The sequence below is a fragment of the Tachysurus vachellii genome, chromosome 2 (assembly GCF_030014155.1).
Source record: "Tachysurus vachellii isolate PV-2020 chromosome 2, HZAU_Pvac_v1, whole genome shotgun sequence".
NCBI lineage: Eukaryota > Metazoa > Chordata > Actinopteri > Siluriformes > Bagridae > Tachysurus > Tachysurus vachellii.
The window spans coordinates 24,265,820-24,278,492 of record NC_083461.1 but is presented as its reverse complement, the minus strand read 5'-3'; the positions used below and the strand labels follow the sequence as shown (position 1 = coordinate 24,278,492).

The 12,673-nt window shown below is 43.4% G+C and overlaps 2 protein-coding genes across 6 annotated transcripts in view; one reads left to right on the top strand and one right to left on the bottom strand.

Annotated features, from left to right (window-relative positions):
- Positions 1–577: 577 nt before the first annotated feature.
- On the top strand, positions 578–7,629 carry noc3l (NOC3-like DNA replication regulator). Its single transcript, XM_060863952.1, has 21 exons — positions 578–730; positions 1,394–1,604; positions 1,940–2,063; positions 2,208–2,365; positions 2,448–2,513; positions 2,595–2,728; positions 2,909–3,070; positions 3,612–3,705; positions 3,797–3,972; positions 4,189–4,317; positions 4,665–4,796; positions 4,893–4,973; positions 5,379–5,479; positions 5,571–5,643; positions 5,897–5,960; positions 6,130–6,201; positions 6,296–6,477; positions 6,612–6,740; positions 6,938–7,035; positions 7,268–7,349; positions 7,426–7,629. The coding sequence occupies exons 1-21, from the start codon at positions 722–724 to the stop codon at positions 7,543–7,545; spliced, it is 2,397 nt and encodes a 798-aa protein (XP_060719935.1). The 5' UTR covers positions 578–721; the 3' UTR covers positions 7,546–7,629.
- Positions 7,630–7,896: 267 nt separating this feature from the next.
- plce1 (phospholipase C, epsilon 1) overlaps positions 7,897–12,673 on the bottom strand; it is a 63,659-nt gene continuing 58,882 nt past the window's right edge. For 3 of the 5 annotated variants that reach the window (XM_060863947.1, XM_060863949.1, XM_060863948.1), the window contains 6 exons: positions 12,186–12,314; positions 11,445–11,636; positions 10,441–10,602; positions 10,133–10,345; positions 9,822–10,040; positions 7,897–9,472 (listed from right to left, as the gene is read on the bottom strand). In XM_060863947.1, coding sequence (XP_060719930.1) covers positions 9,879–10,040; positions 10,133–10,345; positions 10,441–10,602; positions 11,445–11,636; positions 12,186–12,314 — 858 coding nt within the window. In that variant the 3' untranslated portion in view covers positions 7,897–9,472; positions 9,822–9,878. The remainder of the gene's footprint in view (positions 9,473–9,821; positions 10,041–10,132; positions 10,346–10,440; positions 10,603–11,444; positions 11,637–12,185; positions 12,315–12,673) is intronic. The other 2 variants (XM_060863951.1, XM_060863950.1) reach the window with 1 other exon arrangement.

The following is a 12,673-nucleotide window of genomic DNA, read 5'->3' as shown; positions in this document are numbered from 1 at the left end:
CAAACACCCTTTTTTTTTTTTTTTTTAAGAATTTAAAAAATAATTTGTTTGTGGTATTTTCTCTGGAATGTCTTCTACAGCTATTATTTATTAATAATCGAAACTACAGCCAAATTATCCAGAATAATAATCATATTAAAACTATTTCTTATAAACCTGTTGTTGTGTAAATCTTGTGTGACGTCATTTCCGGTTTGTGTGCACCGTGTCATCCGTACCGCACGAGGGCGCATCGGTAAGATGCTGCGTTGTCGCGTTGTGATTCACTTTACAGAGTCGATTCATTTGAACGTCCTGTTTAAGGGAATTGAGTTTCCCTGTTTTGATTCGTAAAGGGTTTTTTTAGTAGCTGTAATTTCTACAATTTTATATTATAACACGTGTCATTTTGTTTGCAGTAATGTTTATGACTAATTAACAAGGTGAACGGGTTTGTGGTGCATAACTGAGCTAGCATGTTTACTCTAATTAAGTGCTATCCTTAATGTTTAAACACACATTTTCAGTGCGTGAAATTTTCCTCAATAATTTTCATTTTTGCCCGAATCATTTATAACGAATCATTAACGAGTCGATTCCTCCGTCAATGCTAGTTTCCTGTGTGAGAGACACACGTGAGAGGAACTGTGTGTGTGCTGCAGGAGAAAAGAGCTGTGTTACGTTTATAACGCTGTTGTAAACGGCACAGAGTTTCCAGGAGAGCAGACAGACAGACACAGACATGGGGGCGGTGAGTGATAATATTCACTTTTGCACACGTTACTGTTACAATCTGGGGTGTTTTGCGTAACAATGCTAACAGTGCTAGCATAGAGTTAGCTTTATAACACACATGTAGTCTAACAACATGGACACAGAAACACACACGTAGTCTAACAACATGGACACAGAAACACACACACAGAAACACACACGTAGTCTAACAACATGGACACAGAAACACACACACAGAAACACACACGTAGTCTAACAACATGGACACAGAAACACACACGTAGTCTAACAACATGGACACAGAAACACACACACAGAAACACACACGTAGTCTAACAACATGGACACAGAAACACACACACAGAAACACACACGTAGTCTAACAACATGGACACAGAAACACACACACAGAAACACACACGTAGTCTAACAACATGGAGACACGCACAGGCACACACGCGCTATCTCTGTTTGTGTGTAGATTGTCCAATTGTCCACTGATGTTCCTGATTAAGTGTGTGTCTGACTCTAAAGAGCTAGATTTGTGTGTGTGTGTGCGCGCGTGTGTGTTTCTGTTATAAAACCACAGTTTCTCCAGATAATGTTTTTACACTCTTAGGTTTTATTACACACATTTCTCCTGCTGCTGTATAACTAAACCTGTTCTGCTCCACATCAGGCTACGAAAAAGCAGAAGAAGAAGAAGCCGAGCTTCCGCAAGCTGCTGAAAACCAGCAACATCAAGCTGGATAACAAGCTGAAGAACCGTCAGTTCAAGCAGCAGAGTTCAGCGAAGAAGCAGCGCAAAGAGCAGAGAAAACTGCGGCAAGCCATCAGTGATGTGTCTCAGCAGAACGTCCAGCCTCTGGAGCGCTATGAGCAGAAACAAGGTGGGAAAGTTCTTGTCCATCTCAGTGCTGTGTGTCTCTTACATCTCATCACCTTTAACATCATCTTTGTTAACACCTTCACCATCATTTACATAATCATTTACACCACCATCATCTCCTTAACCATCTGCATTATTACAATCATCACCTTCACCAACATTAACACCATCTCCTCCATCACCTGTATTATTACAATCATCACCTTCACCAACATTAACACCATGATTTACACCACCCTCACCTTCATCATCACCTCCATCACTGTGCCGATTTCATGTGAAGTATGAAGTAGTCTGTAGTGATCAGTGGTTCTTTGTGTTTGCTGTCTAATACAGGCGAAGAAGATGAGGAGGAGTTCCTGGAGTCGCTGCCCACCGATATGATGGAGGATGACGACTTGGAGGAGATCAGATCAATGGCTCGGAAAGCCTCGTTCCTAACGAGAGACCTTTCCTCCTGGTAGGACCAGCTGCTGATGAATTCAATGGATTTTTATGCCAACCCACACATACACACAAACTTCAGACCTCAGCAGTTCTCAATTTTTAATTTTATTTCAAAATCGAACAAACCTCTTAAAATGGTCTCTGGTCGATGTTGCAGCGCTCCTGCTCACACCAAAAAGCGCAAGTCGGAACAGGCGTTAGAAAATTACGAGAAGATGCCCAGGAAGGTGAAACACGAGGAGGAGAAGGAGGTCATTCATCTGCTGCCCATCAAAGACAAGACTGGCCTGATCCCTCGGACCATGGAGAAGCCAGGTGAGAGGCGCAAGTCCCTGCTCCAGACTCCTCCAGCTTCACGGCGACAGGATTTATCTTAATGGTTTATTTTGGTTTCTAGTGGTGAATAAAGCACCCGAGAAAGACGAGCAGGAGGAATCGAACTCTGAAGACGAGCCCGAGCAAGGTGAGAGCGTAGAACATCGTGCTTGAAGCTCTGATTTGTAGTGTTATGATTTCAAGAATTATTTTTGTCATTTCATCACAGCAACAGAAGAAGCACGGAGCTTCCTGGCGTTGACTCCAGAACAGCAGCTGAAGCTTCGCTCGCAGACGCTGATGAAGATGAAGCTACAGATCGCAAGCTTGGGATCGGCCATTCTAGAAGAGCCGAACTCTAACGTGAGATTCAGACAGATACACAGAACTGGTCATTTGTGCTGTTATCTAATCGCGCAGATACACTTCAAACGCTTGACATCAAACGTTCCCAGTGTCTGAACGCTTGAACGTCACTGAGCAGGTTTACACGATTCCCTCGCAGTTTATAAACAAGACGAACCGCTCTGTTCTCTACACCAGATCAAGAAGCTGAAGGAACTGCGGGCCATGCTGATGGAGACGAACCCCTGTGTCGCCGTTACGGTCCGCAAGCTTGTCATGGTGTCCCTTATGGAGATCTTCAAGGACATAGTGCCCTCCTACAGGATCCGTCCTCTGACTGAAGCAGAAAAAAGCACCAAGGTACGTGTCAAACAGAACACGTCGGAAAAGGTGGCGCTCAAGATCGACGTGAAAATAAACGATGGGAGGAATAGCGATGGTCTAATATCACATTCAGTGTTTATAACATCTCCCAGTATTCCCAGTATAACCTCAGGCTCCAACATGGTTCTATTCAGCTCGATTTTTTTTTTTATTGATTTGTTTTGCCTGTTTGTCGACATCGATCCAGCATGGATTACATTTACAAAGTAACCATGACAACAGTGCTCATGATCGATGGCTATTGCTGCATTAAACTAAAATAAGACCCACTTGTTGTAAATAATGTCAACTTTTTCTTAGAATACGGTGTGAAAGACAGTTGATATTTATAGTGAATCTAGAACTTTTTTATTTTTATGGAAAATCGGGGTAAAAAACCCTAGTTGCATATGTTTGCCCTACATTAATATGTTATTGAAGCAGTTACATTTATTTATTTATTTTGGCTAAGGGTCTAAAAGTACGGCTCATTTCTGTCCATTATCTGACCTTCTCTTACCGGTTCTTCCCGTTTCAGCTGAAGAAGGAGACGCAGCAGCTCAGAGAGTTTGAGGAGGGGCTCGTAAGTCAGTATAAATTCTACTTGGAGAATCTGGAGCAGACCATCAAAGGTAAAGCTTTGCTATCACAGCGTACCAAGTGTGTACACGTGGTGATGAACGTGTGTCATGATCCCGGGTGTATGTTCCTCTCACACTACAGACTGGAAGCAGAAGAAGATGAAGGCCAGTCAGGCCGTGGCTCTGGGCTCCTATAAAGGCCTGGCTGAAGTGGCCATCAGGTGTCTCTGTGAACTGCTGGTGGCTTTGCCGCACTTCAACTTTCACAACAACGTCATTGTTGCCGTGGTGGCGCTGATGAACGATCCGAACAAGAAGGCAAGTCAGGCAGCTTTTAGGTCACGAAGCTACTAACTGACACCTCTTCCAAGAACACTTAACTAACCCCTACCTTTAGCACTCAGTTTAACCGCAGAGTTTTAACCACAGACCTGATCATTGATGGCTCCGAGTTTATATCTGAGTTTATTATTATTTATATATTTATAATCTAGCGGTAGTTTTTTTTTTTTTTTTTTTTTTGTATATTTTCAGGTGTCAGCGATGTGCTGTGAAGCGGTCAGGAATCTGCTGAAGCAGGACAAGCTGGGCCAGGCTTCTCTCGCCACAGTGAGGGTCATCTCAGGAATGGTCAAAGGCAGGAACTATAACGTCAAAACAGAGGTTCGGCTCTCGGCCCTTTCTGTTTGCTGACAGAGTAAAAAAACACTGGGTAGACAGATGGGGAGGGAAAGATCCATGTTGGCTGTTGAAGTTACCATCCCAGTTTAAAGATGCCTTTTGTCCGTGATTTCACATTCCTTTACGTGCTCTTCATAGGGTTCAAGATTCATCTCAGTATAGAAACAGAGAAATCTTACTCTAGATATCTAAAGGACACGTCGGTTCTCTTTGTCGTATATCTCTAGAGTTAGAATAGTGTGTGTGTGTGTGTGTGTGTGTGCGTGTGTGTGTGTGTGTGTGTGTGTGTGTGTGTGTGTGTGTGTGTGTGTGTGTGTGTGTGTGTGTAGGTCCTGAACACACTTTTGTGCCTAAGAATAAAAGAGGTGGATGTTAAGAAGGACACTGAAGACCTGGCCCCCAAGCAGAAGTTCATGAACTTCCAAGAGAAGAAGAAGAACCTGTCCAGGATGCAGAGGAAGGTCAGAACACACCTGCTGTTTTTTTTTCTTCCATTTTTATTGTAATTTAAATTAATAAACATTTTTTTTATGCTGAACGTCTCGTGTCCTTCGCAGTGGAAGAAAGCTGAGGAGAAACTCCAAAAAGAGCTGCTAGAGACTGAAGCGTCTGACAGCAAGGACAAGAAGCTCAAGCTGGTAAGTGCTTAAAAAAATCCCTGCAAATTGTCATGTGACTGCCTGTAGACTTGGCAGCAGTTAGTTTGTGTAAGGGCTCGGGCGATATGACCGTGTGTAGTATCGGGATCGACGACATCATGATGTACTTTTCTAAAAGATCCCTGCTATCGTGATTTGGTTAGTTTTTCTATTTTGTTTTCAGGTCAGCTTTCCACTCTTGAAATATTTCCCTGGATGATTGTAAACTCTGAATAAACACAATCCTGGGTTAGGTCGAGGTTTCACACTACTCTTACTTGACCCAGGATTAACAGTTTATACGTCATGACTGGGAAGGTGCATGTTTATTTTTTCATGTGTTCTTACGTACGATAGGCGTCTTTATTTATTTTTGAACCTCTCTCCTGTCTTCACTTCGTCCAGCACACCGAGACGCTCAACATCGTGTTCCTGATCTACTTCAGGATCCTGAAGAAAGCCAAGAAATCCATCTTGCTTCCCTCCGTTTTAGAAGGTTTAGCAAAGTAAGTGGCTGACGACGAGGAGGCGCCATCCTTTATCACCTCGCGTCTCTCCTTGTGGTTTGCTTGTCTAACGGCTTGTGTTTCTGTGAAGGTTTGCACATCTAATAAACCTGGAGTTCTTTGATGATCTGCTGACGGTTCTTCATGGTTTAATAATGTCTGGTGTAAGTATTTGTACTCAGTGACGTATCGGCGGCTGTTTTACAAAATGAAAAAACAGTCATTTTTAAATTAATTGTACTTTATATTTTAAAGCAGTTTGGTACAAAATAAATAAACTCGGATGTTATTCAATTTAAGTGTTTTTTTTTTCTTCAAACACCATTCATTAATTCAAGTCAAACCTTTTCGCCACTAAATGAAGCCTCTGGTACTTCTTCCAAACTTCTAACCATCTTCACTGTCCTGTGTCTGTAGGATCTGTCACACAGAGAGAGTCTCCACTGCATCCTCACTGCCTTCCACATCCTCTCAGGTCAAGGTGAGGGATCTGTTACTAACTTCACTTAAACATCGCTGTCAATCATGTTCATTCTCACACCTCTGTCTCGCTCTCTCTCTGTCTCTTTCTCTCCCCCCTCTCTCTATCTGTCTCTTTCTCTCTCTCTCCCTTTCGCTCTCTGTCTGTCTTTATCTCTCTCTTTCTCCAGGTGACGTGCTCAATATCGACCCCCTGAAATTCTACACACACCTGTACAAAACCCTGCTTACGCTGCACGCAGGTAACCTCCACCCTCACGTCTGCACACGGGATATTTGACGAAGGTGAGAAAAGCAAACCATCGTCGTCATTTATTTTGTCGTCATCTCTCCCAGGCGCGTCAAACGAGGAGACGGGCATCGTGCTGCAGTGTGTAGACGTGATGCTGAGCAAGCGCAGGAAGCAGGTCAACCTACACCGAGCCCTGGCCTTCCTCAAGAGACTCGACACACTCGCTCTGCACGTCATGCCTGACTCGTGCGTGGGCATCCTGGCGGCTAACAGGGCACTCATGCATGTGAGTATCGAAATATGAATAGGGGTGTGTGTATGTGTGTGTGTTTACTAAAATGTATGAGACTTGAATCAGAGAAATAAATGAAGAAATTCCACAGAGATTTTCTGTCTGTAATTTGTGTTTATTTTGTGCAGACTTTCCCCAAGTGTGACCTCATGCTGGATAACGACATGCACGGCAGCGGCGTGTTCCTGCCTGAGTTGGATGAACCCGAGTACTGCAACGCTCAAAACACCTGCCTGTGGGAGCTGCACACACTCAAGGTAGCTGTGTAACAAACACATACACAAGACCTCCAGCACCTCAACACTCAATATACACCTGTACTGGTGCTCCATTCAGTCGGTCTGTCTCAGGAGGGAGCACATGTGGCTGTGGTGGTCAGGTGTCCACTAATCAGGGACCACACAAGAGGGCATCTGGCCGACATGTATTGGAACACTGTGTGTGTGTTTTGCAGAGACACTACCACCCCATGGTGAGGAAATATGCCACTCATCTTCTGGCTGGAGCTCCGAGCGAAGGCGCTGGCGCTCTGAGTTTAGAGCTGAGCAGAAGGTAAATCATTTGCTTGTCCATTGTGCTGCTTTCACAGAATCTCAATGAACCCTCTGACCAGTTTATTAGGAACACCTGTACACATACACTCATACAATCAGCTAATTGTATGCCTAACATCAGGCTAACATTTCAGCTCAGCCCTATGGTGTCTATTTTCCAACTCGCCAATCGCAAGGAAGTATAACGCAGCTTAACTTCTGTCCGTTTCGTTAACTCGTTCATTCGACAGAGCCCCTGTGCAGCTGTTTGAAGATTATAGTGTGAAGGACATGACCTTTAACCCACCAGTCTCAGGACCACCCAGGAAGAAGGTAAGCACTCAGAACGACCTGTAAACCTACTCGTTAGGTGGCAGTTCATGTTGTTCACTCATTCTCTGTATTTCAGGAGCATTTCACGATCGGTGAGGCGTTCCTGGACTCCGATTTGAAAGCGCAAATGGACGCAGCTCTACAGCAAGACGAGCGAATGCCCCTCGACTTCACAGCATATCTTTTGCAGAAGTGATCGAACTCTGTAAACTGTACATACGTCTGTTATAAGATGTTTTATATCGGTGCGTATATTAAAATAAAGGGACGTTTATGTAAATATTTGTTGAGAATCTTTAAAGGGGGGACAAAGGTCAATAGAGAATGTCATTAATATTACACTCTTACATATCATTTATGGATCAGCTAATAATAAATTCAATAATTCAGTTGCATCAGAACCCAAAATAAATGATTCAGGAATCAATTGAAACTGAAACTCATGAATCAAATTAAGTCGATTCCTAAATCTATTTCATTTAATTCCTGTATCAATTTCACACATGGAAAAATATCTTTACCAGATTTATACCTTCTTTTTTATTTATTGTACAACTGTCATTTCCTCCACAACAGTCACAAAACAAAGATACATAAATGAAAGAAAGAACAATAACATTATTAAACAGGCATCACTTTAACTGACCCACTGAAATAATCACTGATCAAATGAAAGTAAATACTAATAAAGCTGCACTACATGTGAAGCCTTTACAGACAGAAAAAAGTACACAGATACGTATATATTAGTGTCTCCAAATACCATCACTGAATACTTTAAATTACAAAAGTATAAATCATATTCACTGATACAGTACGAGCTATCAGGGTAATATTTACACCCTCAGCAATAAATTAGACACGTGGCTTTAATAGTGCTATCATATAGTCGTCGTCTGTACAAGAGGAGAAGCGTGTGGCCGACCCGGGCCGTGCTTTTAAATAAATAAAAACAAGAAGGGATAAAGTCGTAAAGAAAGAAAGATGGAAAGAGGAAAAAAATGCAAACGTTTCCAACCTTCATGCAGAACAGATCCACGTTACAGTTAATAAGCCATAAAGGACAGACAGCACAGAACAGGAAAGTGTAACAAGTCAAGGCTCCACGAGTTAGCAGAGGTAGTCAGAGACATTTCAAACAAAACCGTATGGAGAGCACGCTTTAAACCACGACAGAAGTGCAAAAGACACGCTTGTGCAACATGCAAAACGTTTTCTAAACATTACCAAGAAATAACACGTGGCCCGGAAACGGTCCGGGAAGTTCGGTCCGTTTTCCTGCAACCACAAATCCACACAGTCTTCATTATTCAGAATAGAATAAAATCGTTTACAGGAATTACGTACGTGTACTTACTGGTGATGTACAATGAAATGTCAAGTTCAAGATTTCTGACATGATTTTATTTTCTCACCAAACAGGCAAAAAAACTAAAATACAAAGAATAAAGCAGACAGCTTAGTGCCTCGCTGTTGGTCTTCGAAATAAAAGGATGTGCCAAACGAGGGCGCGTTTACTCCTGACACCAACCAGAGCAGCTACTTCCACAATAAATAAATTACAGTCTGCTCGTCCTTTACAAGAAGTAAAGCTTGTTAGTGTTACACCCGAGTGTGCCGTGTTTCTGCCTGCTCGTATACAGGAGGTCCGTTAAAATAATAATAATATTAATAATAAATACAAAATGCTTTTAATTAAATAAGAATACGTTGTGAACAAAACCAACTTGTATGATAAAAGAAAAATGTGCAAAATGAGGCAGTACGGAGAAGCGCTGGTCCAGGAAAGTACTGCAGGAGATAAAGGAGCGAGCTTCTGTGCTCACTTCAGCCGTTAAAGCAGCCGTAAGCTGGCGGCAGAATTGAATCATCACACGTCCCAGAACCAGCGTAGACCCTGCTGCCTGCTCACGCTGTTAGCGGTTAGCTCCAGGCTGTGGAGCGACACAGCACCGCTCGCTGTCCCATGATGCTTTTCACTCAGAGTGTCAGAGCTCATGGTGTTGATTAAAGGTCACAAGATCCGCAGCTCGATGCTCATGTGTGCAGCTTCCAGTTCCAAAGCAAGGGAAAGGACCAGGCCTCTGCCACCCAGGCCTTCAGTCCCAGGGCCAATGCAGAGCCTTCGGACACACACAGACAAACACACACCCAGACAGACACACAAGAGAACACAGACACACACACACACACCATGAGATTGAAAATATAAATCAGTTTTGAAGTTTTGCTGGAATGAAAATCATCAGTGTTACACTAAGGTTTCTGACATAAGCTCAATAAATGTCACATTGCTTCAATTTTTTTTCCACAAACATGCTGCAGTTAAACAAAAACACACACACACACCTCATTACACAGCACTACTGATGAGGAGTTAAAGATGCAGTCTGTAATGTACACCAAAGTTTGTGACTTTTAAAATGCTCTCAGACAAGAAGGTCTGATGTCCATGTTCCAGAGCTCTCCTACCTGGCCAGGACTCCATGCACTGCACACACAAACACACACACATGGGCAGGCGTGCGTTCAGTCCGAGGTGTCGAGTGGAGGCAGAGCGCCTCGCTCCTCCTTACTGTGTGCTGCCTCGTTCGAGCCGGGCCCGTTCATAGTCACGCTGCGACTGCGGCCTGTCAGCTTCCAGAGCTCGCTCGCAAATGACACACACTTCCTCTTGTCCTCGCGTCCGATCTACATCACACACACACAGAGAGGTTGATTCATCTCATCAATTCTATTCACACTGCAGTTTGAAGCTGAAGTTTTCGTCTTCCTTCTCGTACCTGCTCCTTGAGTTTGAGAATGAACCTTCCGGGGCCTTTCCACTTGCACTGAGCTTGAAAGACACACTCGTAATCCGGCAGCACACGCATACTGGGTTTAGTTGAAGACACCTTTTTCCCGGGAGCTTCTCGTCCCACCTCCTCCATCAGCACGTAATCAGTGGGGTTTGGGTTGTTCAGGATGCTGACAGAGTACTTGGCTTTGCTCAGCGCCTGCGATCAGAAACGCTCAGCGTTAGATTAGTATTAATGAGTGTTAATGTTCTTACATAACTGTACACATGATTAATGCTCCACATGGTTCTGACCTGCTGAATGATATCCTGTGCAGTGCTGTAGCGTGGAGCTTTAATAACTGTACGAGGCTGCTCTGGAGAAACGTCATGAACCTGAACAAAGAACACGTCGTCTTCTCCTCCGCTGTTTTCTTCCTCCAATCTCTCCATCACTGCCTTCTTCTCTTTCAAATTCTGTCAATACAGTACAGGGACGACTCAGTGTTGCGACTGTTCTGGTGCTGATTCTAGAATCGTCGGCTAAAACGTGCGCAGATTACTCCACTTCCCGAACAAGTGAGGACCTGAGTAGGAGTTGGACATTTTCACGTTCGCAGGAATCTCAATTCAACTGAAACCGATCTCGCACCACCTTCTTTAGGTAGTCTCGGGTTCAACACTGTGCTTCCCCTGTTCCAACCACCAGAGTCCTTTAGTCACATCAGGAAAGGGTGCAATTCACTGACTCTCCAGCAGAGGGAGCAAGAGAAAGTGCTGATTACAAATAAACAGGCAGGTAAACAAGTAAAAATAAACACTTTCTTTCCCTTCAGTATGTTTAAAACTCATCTCACAACTAATCAGTCACCAACATGGAGGACAAAATGAGCTTCTTCATGAGTGACTATGAGGAGATTATCAATTTTTGCTAATGCTGAAAATCTACCCCAAATACAATAAGATTCTATTGAAAAAGTCATTGGGATTATGACATGACCTCCAAACTGAACAATCCAAATACTCTGTGGTGGAATAAACCTTAAACAACTTATAAACACCTGACTAGTAATTCCTGAAGTAATTAAACTAAAACTGTGACCTTGTGAACCAGAAAAAGAAACATCTCTCTTTTCCAAAGTTTGAATTATTCGGGTTAGTTTAAGTACTAATAAAGGTAGGAAGCTGAAGTAAAGAGGAGGTTAAAACCAGAGCTGCAGTAGAGTCTGTAGTTTGCCGTCATAAAAGTCATGTGCGCTCACTTACGGTGGCTAAAATCAAGCACTCTAATTGTGGTGAATAAACATGTTTGTTTTTACCTCCTCCTTGGCTTTAAGGCATATTCGGCCCACACATCCATCCTCAGGCTGCCAGATATGCAGAACTCTGAGAACCTTCTCGTCAGACGCTAGAGGGCGCTGCTGAAGAACCTTCTTTGTGTCACACTTTTCCTTAGACAGCGGTATCTTCTCTTCTGTCAGGAAGTAGTCAGCAGCAGCATCGGGAACCAGCTGGTGAAGGCAAGACGGCGGAGAGAGAGTGTTTATAGGAATGGAGGATGTGTGGGAAAATGCCGTGGGCTAAACAACGGCTAGTCTATCGTAGCACAGCATACTGTGTGTGATAGTGTCATCAACACGCAACATCTAATATAAACCAACTGTACAAACACATTGACAACACACACACCACACATTTCCTTGTTGTCTGTATAGACAGACAGACAAACAGACAGACAGATAGATGCACATCATCCATTCCATTTTCATATTTCTATCCATTATTTATTTCATTAATCTATCTCAATCCATCCACCCAGCCATATATGTACTGAAATCTTGACAATCACTACTTCTATCCTATACATTTTTTCCTTGTCTATTAATCTCTCCATCCATCCCACCAAACCTTTATATTAGGCAGCAATCCGTGTATCTACATATCTGTCTATTCTTGCATTCACCCATCAGTCTTCCATCCACACACAGAAACAGTGTTAGAAAAGATGAAGAGATGGAGAGCTCATCCATCCATCCATCTATTGTATGTGTGAGACTCACCATGTGAAGTAACTGTTTCACAGTGGTGTGTTCCTTCACTCTGATTACAGTGAAAGGTTCGGGACCCGGAGTTCCATGCACCGTCACCTTGTGCTGCTGCGCCGCTCGTCTCTCCTCCGAGCTAAACAACTGAGAAAACAACACAACTCATCATCCAACGCCACACAGAATCAGATCGCCAAAACAGAAGTCAGAGCAAAGGGTCCGTCATGATACAGCGCCCCTGGTTCAGTGAGGGTTTAGGGCCTTGCTTAAGTTCCCAAAAGTGGCAGCTTGGCAGTGCTGGGGCTTGAACCCTGATCAACAACCCAGAGCCTTAACAATTTGGGCCACCACTGCCCAGAGATCAGCGACGCGGGAACAGAGTACCAGGAGTGCAGCACACGCCATGTCAAACTTTACGATTTCCTGTTTGCATTCAGGCCTGGGATATCAGCGATTTAGGGGTTTCATTCTTAAGTTCTTAAAACAATTAGAACGATTCTCAA

Coding starts and splice junctions, on each gene's coding strand:
- noc3l (XM_060863952.1), top strand. Junction 4,797..4,892: donor TGTCCAGGATGCAGAGGAAG/GTCAGAACACAC, acceptor TGTCCTTCGCAG/TGGAAGAAAGCTGAGGAGAA. Junction 5,644..5,896: donor ATGGTTTAATAATGTCTGGT/GTAAGTATTTGT, acceptor CTGTGTCTGTAG/GATCTGTCACACAGAGAGAG.